General features: G+C 40.9%; 1 protein-coding gene across 1 annotated transcript in view; it reads left to right on the top strand.

The window, feature by feature from the left end:
• The first annotated feature begins 7,408 nt into the window (after positions 1 to 7,408).
• Positions 7,409 to 18,905, top strand: part of CTTNBP2 (cortactin binding protein 2) — a 78,519-nt gene continuing 67,022 nt past the window's right edge. Inside the window, exon 1 of the mRNA XM_077178972.1 lies at positions 7,409 to 7,785. Coding sequence (XP_077035087.1) covers positions 7,717 to 7,785 — 69 coding nt within the window. The 5' untranslated portion in view covers positions 7,409 to 7,716. The remainder of the gene's footprint in view (positions 7,786 to 18,905) is intronic.

Here is an 18,905-nt window from a genome sequence, read left to right as displayed (position 1 = left end):
ATTTTGCCTTCAGAAATACTACCAATATCCTCTTGTTATCTGCCAATAACAATTTCTTTTCAAAAGAAGTTTCTTTCTAATCGGAATCGTTTTCCATCTCTGACAGGATGTTGTGCTGATGTTTTTCACAATCAAATGGTTTTTGGACAAACTATCCATTAAATTAAAAAAAGTACTTGTGTTGTGTTTTTGCACAAATACTGTTGTATCTTAAGAGTGTCTACAGTACAGAGTAGCACAAACTTCACTGAAATGAAGTCTTCCTCATCTGTAAAAGCATTCTTTTTTGACAGTGCAATTTTTTAAAGTACCAGTTCATTTCCAGTTCAATCTCTTTATTTTGGGAAAGGGACATCTAAATCTCATTTCATTAAATGTATACATTTACTCAGATCTTCACTTCAATAATAGAAGGAGGGTGGAAACCATTATTCCAAGATTTCCCTTCTCAGTTACAGTTTCCAAACTCTTCTGTGGTCTTTACCAAGTCAATGATCTTTCCTTTATCTTTGCTTTTGCTTTAAAATAACAGCCCAAATATAATAAGACTCTGAAAGATATTGTGGTTATTTGATAGCCCTTAAAGAAAAAGTGACCAGCATCAGGACATATTTAATTTTTTCAGAAATTTTGCAGAATTTATACAGTTTAATCCTAACACATTCAGCATTATTTGAACAGTAAAAATAAATGCAATAAAATTCTGATTTTAAAGTGATCATTTCATTTACAGGACTGTGTAATATGTGTTCTAGAATCTGGAACATGTTAGACTAACTGGCAATCCAATCCTAGGTTTCTATGACTCATATTTTGTAGCTGTTTTAAAATAACAAAGATCAAATATTATGTAAATATTCCTTGCTCCAAATCCACTGCCTTTTTTTTTTTCTGCCTTTGTCCTGCAGCAAGATTATTCAGCCCCCCAAGATATTTTGTAAAGTCATATTCATACAGATGTCTGGTGACAGTAGATCTTCTGTAGAGCTTTGGCTTCGAATTCATGCTCAGTCTTGAAATCTCAGAGGAAATTGTCAAGGCACAAAGGGCAAGAGAGTCCCCATCATCTACTGATGAAACTTCTGGGCTGATGAAACTCAGGAGCCTAAAAACTCTTTTTATTTTTGCAACAACACTAGTTCATACTCATCCTTTTAATTTCTTTCCCGCTTAATTCCCAGTAAGGTAGGCAAATGACACACTGGGGATCAATCCCACACAATCTGAGTGACATCTCAATCTTGAGGGACATGCTGAGCAAAATTCTAATGAAAGATAATCTTATGGATATCCAGAATTTAAACATTACAGTAAAGGCAGAATCCCTAATCCCTGACTTAAAAATTTCAGTGCAGTTGCATATTGAAAAATGCTTGTGCTTGACAGGAAAGACTAGTCAGGGTTATCGCTCTCCTGCTCATTGTTTTTCCTCTGTCTGCTTCATTTACATGTAAATAAGTGAATTTTGCACATATTCAGGGTGCCACATGAATTTTAATTTTGTCTTTTTTACTTATGGTTTCACAATCAGTCTGTCTTATGATTTTTTTCCCCCAGATTAAAACATTCATTAGGTCTTCTCTTACCCATAAGCTTGAACCACAGACTTACACATGAGTTGCCTACCTTTAGTTCAGGTCACTATGAGTCTTGGCAATATGATCACATTAGTTCAGTTCATGGAATGCACACATACACACACACACACACACACACACACACACACACACACACACACACACACACAGAGAGATCTCTTGTCTTTTCATAAAATTCTTTTTCAACTTTGAGAGTATAAATAAAATTACATTGCAAAGGTTGAGTTACATCAGTATGTGCATCACATTCCTACAGGCAAGCATATTTGTTCCTTTATTCTAGCAAATGCTTTTTTTCCAGGTGGGAGTTAACTCCTGAGTACAATAATTTCTGTTCTGTGTCATCAGCACAGGAGCCAGTTCTCCTGGGCTGTGGTTCTGCAGTTCAGTGATGGAGCTAACAACCTATTGAAGCAGTTTTGTGTCATTAGCAAGGGAATTTTTCCCTAGTGGAGCATTTCAATGTGAAAAATATTTCATTACCAAGCCCCTATATAGATGTTCTATCTAAGTGCTAAGGTAGTTACCACCTTCCTGAGAGTCATCCTTCTTGGCAATGAGTTGATTAACCTCCCTTGCAGTTTTATTTCTACAATTACAGAGTAAAGGTCCTCCTGAAGCTGTTTCATGTGCTGCAACCCTGAACATGGCACTGAGCTCGCAGTGAGATCTCAGAACAACAGGAGAGTTTGGCAGGGAGGACAACCTCCACTATGTGCACTAGCATTCCAATTCCAGGTGAGTTTTGGCAAGGATACAGTGGTCCATTTTTTAGTGGTACAGCTTCATCTTTACAGGAGGGTATTTAGTGATCCAATTTTATTCATAAGATGTCAGCACCATAAGGCAATTTCAAAATTACCCTTTTGTATAATGAAAATAAGCAAAAGCTAAACCAGTAGGCTTAGCAATCAATGGATTAATTATTTTTAAAAAATAAGAGAAAAAAAAAGAAAAAAAAGATGAGAGATTCTGTAATAAAGTGATTTAGTAGTCACTGACAATATTAAGTTCATGGTGTGGTGATTTGTGGGCAAAGAGTTAAATTCCAAAATGAGGTAGTGCACTTCCCAGCACTGCAGATCACTGCACAAATCCTGCCAGTAAAGGAACAGACTCTTCCACGTCTGGCAATTGCAGCATGAATTCTCCTGCCTCCTGCCACTACAGCCAATATGATCACAGCAACAAGCATTTCTCCCATGTCCAGAAAAAAATAGTGGGGTTTTTGCTTGGAAGTGCTGATGCCTGTAGAAGTATATTAGTCATCATGCTTCTCAGGGAAACTGGTTCTGAGAATTCTTGATTCCTGTACCTTTATTGCTCCAGTTAAAAAACTTTTCTGCATTTTCTTCACATTCCTTACTGGTACCCACCAGTAAGAGAAGATGAATGAAAGAGAGAAATAAGATATAGATTTTACCTTTTCTGAATATTTTAATACATTTCCAGTTTGATAATTTTAACTGTTCTATACCTTTCTGGTATTTAGAAAGCTGTACACACTCCTTTTTTGTCTTGACAGCAAATGAGTTATTGTTTTTTTTCTTCCTCATAGGAAAGCTTATGTATTTCAACTCCAAGAAAATCAGTGTATGATCTTTTTGCATAACATAGGCTTCAAGACTTCTCTAAAATAAATGTTTCAAATTCATAAGCTGTACCCATTTTTAGTTTCCAGATTCCATTCTGGGCTCCGATTTCCAGAACTTAGGCACAGCAAACACTAAAATTTTAGATTCCATTTGGAGTGAGCTTCTCCTCTTCTTGTGTTAAAAGGATGTCTCATTTAGACTCCTTCTGCTCAAGGTTAACTTTTTGAATTGTCACCCATAATTTTTAGATATTTACAGGATATTACAGTAATGGCAAAATGATGTTATTCAAGGCAAAGCCTCAGTGATAGCAGCTGTCTCTTCTTTTGTAAAAGATACTTGAGGATATTGCCATTTTGTTCTTTAGTATGATGTGAGGTTTGCAGTAGGTACTAAATACTTCATGTTATTTAAACTATTTACTTCATGTTTTAAACATTAAAACACAGTGCATAAACATTCAAATAACCTTTCCTGAAATGTCAGTAATGCTGACACTCAGAACATTCTATTTTGATAGTTTTTCCCTTTTTTTTTTGTGCACTTGTCCCTTTCTAAGCAGATTATAGACAGTTTTCAACACTCCAGACAGGTGAATCGCATCACTAGCTTATACTAATATTCAGCACTGTTGAGTTTATGCTCACAAATCAATCAGTCCAACACTTTCTTTATTAATTGTGCTCCTTCTGCATAGACAATTAAGGCCTCTCTTCTTTGAATGCCTATTGGAGATTCTATTTTGTTCTCAGTGTTTGGACTTTGCCTCCTTTTCACTTTTCTTTTTCATGTTACTTTAAGATCCCCAGAAGCAGCCAACATGCCCTCTAGAATATTGTCTCTTTTGCTGTTGAATTTCACCTGGACAGTGGTGTGCTATCTTCCAGAGAAAGCAAGCTCTTTTTCACCAAACCCAAGTCAATGGCTCAGAGTTACCCATGTGCTCTGTATTGCATATAGGTTGCCAAACCCAAAGTTTCCTGAGGGAATCAGTGCAGTATTTGAATTATGTTGTTTGGCTTGGCTTGATGAGTCCTAGATGAGGGTGATGGAAGAAATGTCTTTAAGTTTTCACTGGTATGACCTTTGGGAAGATTTTGTTGATACAGTGATTAATTACTTTTTCTCAGAAATCTAATATTCTGCAAAAATTTATCTTGGACTTCAACATCTCCTCCTTGCTTTAAATTCAGACACAGGCTTTTTGTTTGTTTGTTTATAAAGGAAAATAAAATACTATTTTACACTTTTTTGTTTGTTTTCCCATACAAATGGTTAGTTGCAAGGCAGGAAATCCACAATACATTGTACAACTGAGACACACAATTTGCTTCCCTGTCAATAGAAAACCAAGGGAGGCATTTTCTGTCACTGCAGTTGTGTGCTAATGGAGGGAATAAGCACCACTCAGTTCAGCAGCTGCATCCTGTAAGGTGTGGACACATTCCACTGCTTTGTGCCAGCTCTCTAATCCTAGGAAAGAAATACACTTAAGGCCTGTTCCTAGGCTTGGGCTTTTCTTTATGTTACTCAGGCCAAATAAAACTGGAACAGCAGAAAAATAGTTAATTGTATTCAGTTTGCCAGCTACATGCTAATAGTAATACAGTGAGCACCTTCCTCTGAGAGAAGCAACTCCTTTGCCTTACTGTAGTGATAAAATTGTCTGAAAAAAGCAAAGGCAATTTCTTCTCCTAGAAGGGCTCTGACTTAGACATGCATTAAAGAGCTGGTTTGCCCTGTACAATGAAGGCATTGAAATGACTGTGCACTATGACAGCAGTCATGAAGTCATGCTGTCCCTCACTTTGAAGTCATTCATAATGTGTGTAGATGCTGTGTTACTGTGGGTTTAGAGCCAGTTCTGGGAGAGGATGCCAGTAGCATAAGAAAAATAACCAGAGAATAACTAAGGCCTTGTCCAGTGATGTAGTAACAATCAAGGAAAAAAACATCTTCTGCTTTGAAGATGATCCCCAGTGTGAAAGTGTTTTTCATGCAGTAAAACCTCAAAGACATTTGGACCTACCACCACCACTGATGACACAGTGGTTACTGTGCAGCACAAGAATCTACTCCCAGTAGTGATTGGCAATATCTAATTTGGATTTTACTGCTCTCATGCCAACCATCAACCTTGTTGCTGTCATTAGGGGAAAGATGGAAGAAAACACAAACATGCAGTATAGTCTCATATGATTACAAACATCAGTAATATTTTCAAAATGTTGTGATGATTCATTTCATGATATAAAGAAGAAACATAGATCACTCCTCCTTCAAAAGCATGTCTGTGATGTTTTTGACCATAACAGCAGATTAAACTACTTCCAGCACTTGGATGATGTGCTGGATATTAGTTGTCTGGAGATAGGCTTTTAACTGAAGTGTTGCTGGTCCATCTATTCTATTAATTTTTTGCTGGCTGAGATTGAGCACTCCCATCTCTCTCAGAAATCATCCTAAATTTATCTTCAGATGAGGAAAGAGAGATCAGTTCTCAACTCTGCAATGGCAAGCTATGACTAATATAATATTCATTGTTATTTTGATAAATGTACACTTGGTAATTGATAAAATATCAGCTAAACCAGTTTATGATCTCAGCAGAGCAAGAGATAAATGGTGCAGTCTTTGCTACATCATTGCTCTGACATATGGCATTAAAAATGCCATACTTACACAGTATGTTGTGTTCATGCTTTGCACCAACTCAGAGACACATAACTAACTGTGAGGGACAGCAGATGATTCTAATGCAATAGGGAAATACTGGTTATGATAATGGTAGACAGGAATCACTAGGAGAAAAGATATTCTCAAGCAATTTTAAAAACTTTAGTATTTTAATCCATTTTAGAGAGGAGTATGACAGACTTCATAGGAAACAAATTACTCTTGTTGCATTTCTTGAAGGCAAAGCACCAAATAATTTTCCAAATTTATATAAATAATAATGAGTAATGTGTGTTACTTTGCTTTCAGTAAAGAAGGCAAGCAACAATTTGTCCTAAACAAGTTAAATGGTATTAGAGTGTTGAGAACTGAGAAAAACAAGTTTTTTTAGGCTATGTGTCATCAGTGTAGCTTAGCTTCAGTGATAGAAGGGATGTGAGCACTCACTATAGTTATAAAAATGTAAAACTTGAGCAAGAGAGCTCATTTTCAAGGAGAAAGAAAAAACAAGCCCTAAACCAGAAAACATCTGTTTAACTGAATTTTATGTACTCTGTAGTGGATCCTATAAACTGCCTTCTTCTTGCTCTGTTCAGTGTGCATTTACCTTACAACTGGAGTTTATTCTACTAATCACAGTTCCCCTTCTGGTGAAGTACAGGAGAAAAATTTCATGTATGGGTACGTCCATCCTTAGGTACAGCATGCATAGAAGAACATGCTGACTTTGATCAAGGCATCGGCCCATTTCTGGTGCTGGTGTCAGGGGATTTAATTCAGTGGACTTGAGGCAGCCTTGTGAAAGCAGGAACCTGGCAAGGCTCAAAGGAGCCTGCTGTTGGTGGAATTTCTATGTGGCTGCAGAGTAAACAGTGTTGCAAATTCAGCTTATATTAGATAAGTAGGTTCCACAGGGCAGTACATTTAGATTTGTTTTGGTGTAGGTCCCCCCATTGCCGGGGCAAAGCAGTACAGCAAGACCGTGAGGAACATCCTCTGGAGGGGGGCAGTGCAGGATGCTCCTGGGCAGGGAACATTCAGCTCAATTGCCAAAACCTTCCTCTGGAAGGAATCCTGAACAGGATTTGGCTTCAGTACCCACCTGGAATGGCAAAGGGCAGCCCCAGGTCAGGATGGGCTCCAGCACCGCATCTGAGAGGTGCCAAAACACTGGGCCTGGCTGAGTGTCCACCCTCACACAAGGTCTGAAAACATGCCTTGAAAATAAGGCAGTCAAGCAATGGCTGGCAGTAGAATGTTCCCCCAAACCTCTCCACAGGGGAGGGGGAGGGAGAGGTGACTCCTCCAGTCAGCACCCCAGCTAGGAAGAGACACCGTTGCCCTTCCCTCAAAGACTTCAGTTGGTTCAAAGGTCTCAGGGATCAGGTAAGCCAACCCACTGCAACTCCCTATTTTTTCGTCCCATCCACAACCTTTCCTTTCCTTCTTCTGCTGCTAAACCACGGGGGTGGATAGGGAGGAGAGCGATGCGTGCGTGGGGCCCGGGTAGCGGTAGCGGGGACACTCCCCTCCGCCACCATTGCGCGCCGGCCGCCCGCGGCGAGGTCCCGCTCCCCCTCCGCCTGTCTCCGGGCCGCCGTATGGAGGACGGGGAGCGGGTGGGTGGGGAAGCCGGAGCGCCCGGCGGCGGGACTCGCTCGCCTCTGCCGGCGCACGGCGCGGCTCGGCTCGGGTCGGCAGCCCCGCCTGCGCGGCGCCGCAGGGGTTAAGCGCCCTCGCTGCCGGCGGGATCGCTGCCGGCGGGGAGCGGGTTAAGCGCCTGGCGGCGGCGGCTCCGCCACTCGGCTCCGCACCGCGCTCCGCGCCGGAGCCGATACAGCGGGAAGATGGCGACGGAGGGAGCGAGCGGCGAGCCCGGCTCTGGCGGGCGGGAGGACTCGGCGGCCACGGCAGCGGTAATCGGCCTGGAGGGAGAGGGGGGTGCGATCCAGCCGCGGCGAGGAGGGTTTCGCCATGGCGTTGGGACGAAGCGGTGCCCGGAGACCTGCCTCCCCCGCTCCGTCCCTCCGCCCTCCTTGTCCCCCGGGGCGGGACGGGGTTCGCTGTGGGACCCGCCGCCGCTGAGCCCCGTCCCGCCCCGGGCAAGAACAGAGAGAGGCGCGGGGTCTGCCTCCCTGCGGCTCTCCCTCTTCCCTCAGCGGGGGCGGTGGGTTCTCGCCCCCATTGTTCCTTCCGCTTCTCCGGCGCGGGGAACGGCGTGCGGCGCCCGTGAGGGGCATGGAGGGGGCTCCGCTCCCCGTCTCGCCTCTCCCGCACCCACCGCCCTTTTCCCGCTGTTTCGCACGGCAAGGGGGCTGTGCCCCGGCTCTCCGGGAGGGCTGAGGTGCTGACAGCGGCCGGAGCGGCGGGACCTGTCAGACCGGGGCGGGGGGAAATGTTGCTCTTTAACCCTTTGCCAGGCCCGCAAGGCGCTTGGCTTTCGCCTGCCTCTCGTGAGGCGTTTTCGGCGCAGAGGCACCGTCCAATTTCCCCGCCCCAAGTCCCTGTCCCAAGCCCCGGGTGTGTGGAGACCTCTCTGCTCCCAGGGCCCGAGCCCCAGGGGCAGGATCTGGCTCCCCGCTTCAAATATCCTCAGAAGCGGAGCAGAACGCCCTCCCTGCTGGCGTGTCCTCTCTGCGGGTGGGTGAGGCGGCTGGGAGGGAGACGGAGGGATGCGGTGCGGTGCTAGCCGATGGTTAAAGCGGTGTCGGGGGGAGGCTGCGCTCCCCCGGGCCGGCCCTGGGCTCCTCTCTCCTGCTCCGTATGCCCCCAGGCAAGGCTGCAAGGCTCGTCTTCTCGGGCGGTCTGCGCCTCTTCTGGGCCGCGGCTCCTCCTCGCCCGGGGTCTGGCAGATCTCTGGCAGCCCGGCGGCTCTCCCTCTCCCGCTGCATCCCAGACCTGCCGTGGTCCAGCCTGTCTGGGGACTTCCCGGGCGAACCAGCCCTAGGTACTCGCCTGGCCGACAGCCGCAGGTCCCGAGCCAGGCTGGAGCTGCTCGGTCTCGTAGCCACATGCGAAGTTCAGGGCAGTAAAACCGCGGTGGTGCCCGTTCTGATTGGGATCGTTCCTGAAGGCGATGACTCCCGAAGCTAGGGGCACTGGTTTCTCTGAAATTTAGGTTATTGCCAGCATTTATTTGTTATTATCCACAGGCACTAGTTCTTACTGAAACCTTGTTCCAACTGTGTACATAATTGTCCTTGTGTGTCTTAAAATCTGCAGTGTTGTGGAAATTCAGTTTTCCTTTAAAAAAGCAAATCTTACACAGTGCATATTTATAACATCACTGTCTATTAAAACAACGATATAACGATAAAATTAATATTAAGGTAAGAATTACTAAAAACAAGCTTAAATACTTTAAAGCCCAGGTTTTCATCAAAATTATTTATATTAAATTCTTTACTATATTCATATTAATACTGCCTTAATTTTCAGTTTTTAAATATCAAACAAGTAGCCTGTAATCAAATAACACTTCAGTATTGCACTGTGAGGCAATGGAGTATAAGCCCCTCATGCAATTTGGTGTTCTCGTTGTGAAAGGTAGGAGGGCTAGTTCTCTACTGCACACTCATTTTAAAATACGTTTTTAAAAGTGAAGAGATGCTAGGATGTAAACTGTGTGTTTCTCCCTAACAAAAATAATAGCTATACTTGAGCAATAACAAAATATTTTTAAATACTGCTTTCCTTTTTAGCTTATCTTCAGTTACTAATTTTTGTTTTATGTTTTTTTCCTTACCAGTATAAACATTTTATTGTTGATTAATTTTCTCTTGGAAAATAAAAAGAAAACCTCTGTGTAATGAATTTTTTAAAAAAACAATATATTTATAATACCTAAATATTTATTTTGAAGGGTCAGTATGAACAGCTTTTATTTTCTGTCTTTAAACTAGAGATACAGAATTATTAATTGGATCATCTGGCTTACTTTTTGGATGACCATAATCATGCAGATGATTGTTTTATAAGTCACACTAAACTTCAACTTATAACAAAATATTGTTTTAAGTACAGTTTTAGGTTAGGGCTTTTTTGGGGTTTTAGTTTTGTTCTGTTTTATAATTTTTTTTCTTCTAGTTCTCAGAATTCTGATTGCACAAATGGTGCAGTAAAAAGCTGTGAGCTTTCCTGAGCTTTTTCTGAAGAAACAGCATTTGTATTAGTAATGTGTTAATGTGTAAGTTTTATGCTGTAAGCAGAAGGACAGTACAATAGGGTTTCTTGATACTAAATACTGTTCTTCTGTCTTGATACACTATCAATAGCATCACTGGAAAGTAAAGAGTTTTTCTGCTCTTTTTAGAAGCACTGTAGAAAAGGAAGGGAAGTGCTTTACATTCACCAGGGAATTTGACTGGAAAAGCCTAGACTGTTCTATAGTGTGTTGCATTTAGGAGCAAAGCTGATAATCTTGTTATTCTGAGTTTCCTAGGATAAAGCACAGCATTTGGTGAGCCCATCCCTTCTTTCCCACAGAATACTGGTATTTTTATGGTGGTAAGGATGACAGGAAGAAATGGCAGGGGAGTGGTTCTGGTCCTTTTTCGTACCTGCTCAGCATGATTGCACTGAAGTCACTGAAATTGTGTTGATGCAGCTTGGACTAGAATTGAGAGAAAACATACATGTGTGTTTTAAAACATCTTTGAATGACTTCCATCTGCCTAATGTCTACCAATAATGATTATATAATAGCAAGAAATAATCCAATTTGACAGTCTTTTTGTTGAAACATTGAACATCAGCCTGCTGTGCAGAGAGGGTTGGCTTGTCACACACTTTAGCTTCAGTGTAGGTTCAACAAAGCCTATCAATACTAAAAAAAAATGTAAACTGAGAGAAATTCCATGATACTTTGTGGTGACATTGTGGGGTATTTTATGCCTAGCTTGGTGTATTTACTATTTATCAATCCATAAGAATATTATTAGTAGAACTGCCATTCTGGTCAATATAGTGAAATGCTAAATTATGGCTTGATCATATCAATTATATAGGCTGATTTAGATCACTTGGAGAGATTCTTATCTGAAAACTACTGCAAGTAGTAGAAAATGAGACCATAGCCTTGAAAAGCAAAGACTATATCTCTTACAAGAGATTACATCATAGAAAATGGTCACTTACAAAAGGACCATTAGCAACCCTGTTATCATCTGAATATAAGTTTTCAGTGTTGCATTATCATTCAGAGGAGTTATTTTCTTCTAGTCAGATGTGTGATGCCATTGTGTTTCAGCATGTAGGTGACATGCAGAGACAGCGCAGTTCTCTGTTCTAGTTCTCCTGCTTCTCTGTGGTGAGACATTGGTCTTGATCCATCTTGCAATGACACTTCAAACCTCCTTTCTTCCTCTCCTCCCCCTTCTCCAAACTACAGCTCTGCCTTTTCTATGCCTTCTACTCCAAAACCTGCAGCACAACTTCTCCTCCTGTGTTGTGAAGATCTTTGAGGATGAGAAAAGAAAGCCACTGAATGCAGTCCACTTTGTAAATGTTCCTTTCTCTTCCAAGTGTGGGCTGTCACACTGTCTGTCATTAGAGGTGAAGTGCAGAGGTGAAAATTCTGAGCCAGATATGTGAAAGTGACATGGGAGGTGTAAATCTGATGGATGCAGTAAGTTCTGTTGTTTTCCCTATTGCTTTGACTTCATTTTTGTGAGCATTGTTTTGGCCTTAGAGGTGATATACCAAGATAGGAATAGAGTTGGAAACTGGGACAGGAAGAAAAGATCTCAGGAAGACAGCAGTTTGCAGTCTGGTTGTGCCCCTACTCTAACCCAAGAAAAGGAACAATTGATTTAAAACACCTGTATAATCCTTGAACATATAAACCAGCTGTCAAGTAGGCTTAGGGGAGATGTACTGGTATGTACAAGTGATATATGAGTTAAAGCTTTCTTGGGCATTGTGTTTTGGTTCTCTCATAGCACAAAGTAAGGTGTAAAATTCTGGAAAACAGAGATAGCTTCAACAGTGTGTACCCATATCTGTATTTAACCATTTACTAATTGCCTTACAAGTGACTTATTTGGAAGCAACTTGCTGAACAGAAATTGCCCATTAAATCTAAGAATTTAAACATGATTGTAGAGGATTTTTAGGCCTCGATCTTCATAGAAGCCTAACTTGCACTGAACTAAAAAATGGCAAAGTATCTTTGTGGCTTTTAATAGGTTGCAGAAATGTTTTAACAGCTGTGACAATATCTGGGTATGTATAAAGGTCAGTGTCTTAGTAATTTTGTAGGGGTTGGGGGCTGGTTGGTTGGGGTTTTTTTGTTGTGTTTCCAAAACAAATTTCCCAGCTCTGAGGTATATTTGTGGTTAATGTTGAAACTGTTAAAAGTTTTGCTGTTGGCTGAAGCCAAGAAAGCCCACAATAGCTAACCAAAACCTCCCCCACACCGTTTAAAGAAAACCTTCTGATAAACCCAGAAAGCTGGGGAGGTGTGCTTGAGGAGGGCAGAATAAGTGGGGAACTTCTTGTGGTGAACAATCCAATAAAAATCATTGAGCTAATGGATGTTATAATTAAATGCATATACAGTACCCTCATGATCCCTTAGGTATGACTATGAAATTTTATGAGTCCTGAATGTTAACATCAGATGATATTCTCTTCAGCAAAAAATTCCATATTAGTTGGGGAGCAAATTCAATGACATTGCTTTTCCTTGGAGGATATTTCTCTGCTTTCATACCTGTTTCTGTTACTAAGAAAATTTCCTAAAGGTTGTATCTTCTGACGTTCATCTTGGATGTGGTGGGAAATGGACACATATTTTTGTAACAGATAATTTCTGGTGAAGCAGAGGATCACAGATTCTTACCCTAGTTTCAGACTAAAGAACAAGCCTTCCACAGGCAAAGCAATAAACTGTGGTTTTCCCTGAAGTATTCATGAATACTATGTGGATATTATAACCACTTCTTTTAGTAGTCTCTCTGTTTGCAGTTTTCTTTATTAGAAAAGGGCTATGATTCATTTGACCACATACCCACTTCCTTTTATAGCTGGTGGAGTGAAGTAAGTGGCTAAAAGGAATAACCTGTTTTGGAAACAGGTTTGTGAACTTTGAGTGAAGTGACTTAGGCAGCTGGCTCTTGAAGGTATGGGTAGAGGTGTGAATGGGTTCAAAACACTTAAATTTAGGTGTCTATGTGTATGCACAATATTTAATATCCTATTAGAGTCAGTGGAGCCATGAGCAAATAGTTCTGCTGGTGGTTAGCTGAATAGCTTTTTTGTTTGTTTGACTGGGCTGATTCTACTCCATTGAAAATAAAGGAACATCAGGTACCTGGCTTGCATAGCTGGTACCATTAGGTACCTCACTTACATACATGTGTACAAGACACACCTTTAGGTTTTCACCTTTAGTGGCCTGTATGGGGTACTCTGGGGCAAACCAGCTGGACTTGTGCTACTAGTCCAGTTGGCATGGATGACTCTCCTAAGTTCTGCATCAAATCTGCCTGTCCCAGAAAAGCTGTCTCTAAGTCCCAGGACATTTCAAATCATCATAAGTAGTTCTCTATAGGAAACCAAAGAGAATTAGTGAAACCAGATATTCATACTCGATCAGATGAGTTGTACCTGGGAAACATACTTGGTGTTGTAAAGCATACAAACCAGGGTAGAATTTCTCTGGTGCAGTTGTTTCATGGGTCTGGCAGATGTGGGGTCATCACTATACTAGATTTTGTGTAGCCTAATGAGTAATAGGAAACCTTTTTAATTTTTAGAACCTTATCTGGGAAGTCTGCTATGTGAATCCTTAAGAGGATTCTGCTGTGTGTTGATGAGAACTCAAAATATGTAATAAATGTAGATATGTACCTTTCCCTTCCCTTCTGAGAATACTTCCTTTTTTTACTTTTGACAGCTTTTCCCTATGTGTTTTCTTGTACACCATTTTTATTCTTCTCCCTGCCCCACTCCCACCCTTCCAGCCCTTGGTTATGTTCCACAGGTTTCTTCCCCAAGTCTTGGATTATTACCCAGCTCCATCTTTTTAAAAGCTTTCTGAGCAAGAAGGAGCTTGTTTCCTATGGTCATTTGTGATTAATTCAAGCTAATTTGTTTTTGCCTTTGTTATGTTTAGGGAAAGTACAAAGTTGTGGCTTTTACACTTTACCTATCTCTTCCAGCTTCTGCTGAAGGCAGCAGAGTTTTTAAACAGTTGCTGAGATAGCAGAATGAACAGCGCTTTTAGTTCCTCAGGTTGCCAGTACTATCCACGGGGTTATGTCAGCAAAACCAGACTATTAGCACTACCAATCTCTCACAATTTTTGGGGGCATTTTTTTTTGTTTAGTTTTGGTTTTTGGTCTTTGTGGGGTTTTGGTTTCTTTTTGAGAGTGGGGTGATGCATTTAATTGTAAAGACTTTTACCATTTCTACTCTAAATTGCTTTGCATGTGAGAAAGATGCCATTCTTTTCCTGTGCCTCATGGTGACCTTCCAATTTCATCTTCTTTCTATCTTTTCCAAAGGCAATGGAGGCTGGAAAATGCCTTTCCAGTTTGATCACTGCTCTTCTGAGTAGTCCTTCTCTTGTTCAGAATTGATGGATTTTTCTTCTTTTTGGCTTGGCAGAGCTTATTTTAGTCTTTAGCAATGCTGGTATCATTTTGCCTGTATGGTTTAAGTGATGTGTGTGCAGGTAGTTGGATGAATTTTAGCTAATTAGAAGTTTGCCCTATTGTTGGTGCAGGCAACATACACCCCTGACAAAACTAATCTGGAAGAATAACGTGGAGTTTTGGAGACAGAGAGAACTGAAGTAGTGTTTTACAGGTATTTTATTCTTATAGATCAAATAAACCAAACATTTTGAAATATAAAGAGGTAGAGGAAAGAGTTCTATTGTGTTTTGGTTGTATATATGAAATACCTTTTAGGGCAACGTATTCCCATATCTCTGTTATAAAACCAATACAATGGCTGGCTTGGTTACATAGCTGTTAAGTTGATGGTTAAATTTTTACAACCTGGCACTCTGCCACAAGTGTTCTAGCAAAACCCCAGGTGACACATAAGCCATGAGCTACTAATGCAGTCTTTATTTTCTGGAGTTCTAAGACTTAGTGCTTCACTGGAAGATGTTAGGAAGATTACTTCTCTAGATCTAACCAGCAGTTTTTTCTATGACTTGGCCAAACAGTGCTGCATCTGAATAAGAACTTGGGGCAAGCCTGCTGTGACTGACATCTTGATCCTCAGAAGATGGCATGGAGTGTTTAAGAGAGAGGATAGTTTTATTTCATCATATGCTTTATCTATTCAGGTCTTTAAGATGTTTTTACAACTGTTCTTGAGAATATTTCAGATGTTTAAACTATGCATTTTGGTCCAGTTGGGGTATGTTGCAGCTCTGTGAGTGCTGATTCAGGGATTTGTATGGGGAGAAGACATGGTAACATCTTCAGTGGCTGCCATGCACCCTCTTATCCTGTGTGAATGGATTTGATGTTCTTATCCATAGTGAACAAGTTGAAGATGACATTAAAGTACTGGAAAAAAGTAGTCATTCCAATTTCAGAATTTGTCAAATAAAGTTGGGAGGAAAAAAAGCCTCCGTGAGCATAAAATTATTAATAAACAAGACCAGAAAAATGATGTGATTCTCTTTCATCCTAAAAAGAATTTTTCTGTTTGTGTGTCTCTTCTGGTTGATTGTGGACAGTTTCATACCTTAAAATGAGAAGGCATCAGACAGAAGTAACTGACAATAAAGGTGGTGATTCTACACAAAATGTGTAGTTGTGCTATGGAATGCTGTGGATGCTAAAATTACATAAAGATTCAAAGAGCAAGGGGGCAGGTTCACAACAGATATGTCAGCTGAGGGCTGCTATATACAAAATGACAATTTCTGGCTCAGAAGGTGAACAAGCTGAAAATTGCTGGAGGTTGAGAGACTATTTCTGGGAAGTATCATTATGGGCTTGTTTTGTTCTAGTCCTGATCTCAAGGCGTCCCTTATTGGCTGTTTTTGGAGACAAGATGCTTGGGTAAGTGGGTTTTTAGCCTCATATGCTAGAGTCGTTTAGATATGAAGTGGTTTTGCTAGTTCTTATTTCATGTCTTTAAAAATATAAAAATAATTTGAATATCTTGTTGGAATATCTTTCTGTTAAAGTTTCTTTGTGTTTATTTATATCTAACCATAAATTACCAAAGAGCACACTTAACTGCTAGGTTTTGCTGTCTTTTTATGTTCTAGTTCAAGGTGTACACTTGAACAAAATTTATGTAATTGCTTAATCAGATGCTTAATTAAAAATCTCATCACTGCACCACAGTATGTTGAAGAATGTCTATGGTTTTTTTTAAGAATGTTTTCATTTATGTCTCAGGAAAGACTGCAGATATTAGATGTATCACTTGTGATGGACAGTCTTTTGACAAAGATCTGCCTTTATACATGTGCTGTACTTTTGTGGGTGCCCCTCTATTACTTGCTTTCTATTAAAAAAAATATCCCTGTATTAGTTTTCCATCTGAAAAATGGAGACTTTCTGTATGAAGAAACCAATTCCTATCCCTGAAGTATTAGGTTTTGTGAAGTGGTTTGCAGAAGAAGGATGGTAGATAAGTGGTCCTTGTATCTGACTGAATTAAATTTAGTAATTAGAAGTGCCACGTGTGAAAACTGCTGCAGCCAGTCAGGTAAAATCTACTCTACTGACACTAGATTACATGAGGAGCTGTAAAAGTTTAGTGACTTCACATTTTATATGTGTCCTTAGATCAGTGAGCATTATATAGAACTGTGAGAGGCTGCTGCAGCATATATTGGAAAAAAGCCTTCAGAGAAAGCAGTTGTTTCTCATGATTCATTGGTATGGAGAGTAAGAGCTATTCTTTGGATTGCCGGAATAGTTGACCCAGGCAGCAAAAATAGAAGATAACTGTTGTTCAGGCTAAAGTTCTGGTTAGAATGGATGGCCCCATCTTCAAAACAGTTATGCTTAATAGAAATAGGGTGACTAGAGTATTTCTTATGAGGACAAACTGAGGGAACTTTTCAGCCTTCAGAAGAGATGCTGAGAGGGGACTCCTCCATGTTTATCAGTATCTGAAGGGAGGGTGCCAAGGGGATGGACCCCAGGCTGTGCTGAGTGGTACCAAGCGGTCATAGGAGAGGCAATGGGCAGAACCTGATGCACAGGAAGTTCCACCTGAATGTGAGAAAGAACTTTATTACTGTGCTAGTGACTGAGCACTGGAACAGGTTGCCCAGAGAGGCTGTGGGATCCCCCTCACTGGGGATATTCAGGATGCATCTGGACATAATCCTGTGCCGTGTGCTCTGGGATGGCCCCACTTGTGCAGGGAGGTTGATCCATGTTACTCACCTAAACGAGGAAACTCAAGCCAACATATAGTGCATGTAAATAGCTAAAGCTCTGGCACAGAGTTCTAGCCATTTGTGCACCTCTGTGTGTCTTAACTGCAAAGTAAAAGTGTAACACAGTAATACTAACACAGATCCAACTTTTTGGGTATTTTAGATCTATGGCCTTCTAGCCTAAGGGAAGAACAACTGTTCTGCCATCCTCTAGACTTGAAAAAGTAGAAATGGTACTTGCCTTAATCCTTATCGGATTTTTCTCTACTGAAGTTAAGTTCTGAGTAGCTGAATGTTAAGATTGTATGTGCTTTGGAGAAAATACAGTATATCCACATACATTGCCTAATCACCTAATTTGGTGATTACTTCACAGTAACAGCAACAGATTACTTGACACTGAAGATAGCTGAGTGTTTGCTTTGCAGGGCTTCTAGTAAACACATCTACATCATAGCTAGGAGTCCAGTGTTTACCTTACAGGAAATAATAGCATATTGAAAATCAATCTGGGCAGCTGAATCTAGCACATGAAATAATTTTTTTTCTCTCCCTGAAAGTAATCCCCTTCTAAATTCATTAAGTGCCTACTTGTGTTAGCATTGTGGATGGTGAAAAACAGATTTGTATTAATTTTATCTACCTTTGTGATTTTGTGAATATTATAAAATTTTCCTCACCACACCTCCAAAATCAAGACTTCCAGCTTTGTAGTGTTTTCCCATATAGTACTTACTCCTTTTCTCTTCATTTTTTTAGTCAATTCCACGCTTTTTAGATAAGGACTTTATGCAGCAGTCCTTGAGATGTGGGTTTACCAGGGGTTTATATAGCAGTAAAAGGAGGTTGTTCACCTGTAAGTTAAGAATTATGTGCCAGCTTCCACATGAAATAGCTGTATCTGCCACTTCTCTGTCCTTTTTCCAGGCTATTTATGAAGAACTTGAACTGATCCCAGAGGTGCCCCCTGCTTACCTATTTCCATCTTGGAGCGTGGTTGTTACCCGTGGTGTTTGCTTCCTATCCATTAAGTGTCTTTTATTCCTACACATTTGGAAAGGAGTTTCTCTATAATATTGGATGCAGAACCTTGTCCAAAGCTTCTGGAAAATTCAAATTCATTAGTGTCCAGTGAATCCACTTTACCATGTGCCTGTTGACATTGTTACAGAACTGCAGCAGTTTGTGAATTTGTCTTTACAGAGGCCGTGCTGATATTCCCAGTGTACTCTGAGTATGTGCTCAGTGATTTTATTCATCAGTATAAACCCATTCTCCTGTCTTGCTCAGGGTGGCAGTCAGACCTACACCATTCTTAGCAACTGTGGAATGAAAAGACACTGCTGCTAAGAATGTTAGTGCCTCCTAAACCTGAGCTGTTCCCTCCAGCCAAACAAATGAGACTGCAAATAAAGCATGCACATAAGACTTCATGTCTTTTCACAAATTATTCTTCAGAAGTTCACATTCAGCCCAGTGTGTGGTGGTAACTTGGTAGCTGTTTGCACAGGTGCCTTAGGTGTGCTGTGGTTAAGATCCTTTCCCGCTCTCTTGCCTTCCTCCCTGTAGTGCTATTTCACATCTGTTCAATTGTTTCAGCCTCTGTGAAACTGCACAAGGGAACAAAATCACAAAGTTAGCTGCTTTACCATTTCACCTTCATCATTC

The sequence above is a fragment of the Agelaius phoeniceus genome, chromosome 5 (genome assembly GCF_051311805.1).
Source record: "Agelaius phoeniceus isolate bAgePho1 chromosome 5, bAgePho1.hap1, whole genome shotgun sequence".
NCBI lineage: Eukaryota > Metazoa > Chordata > Aves > Passeriformes > Icteridae > Agelaius > Agelaius phoeniceus.
The sequence above is the reverse complement of the archived record's forward strand: the minus strand, read 5'-3'. Positions and strand labels throughout refer to the sequence as shown.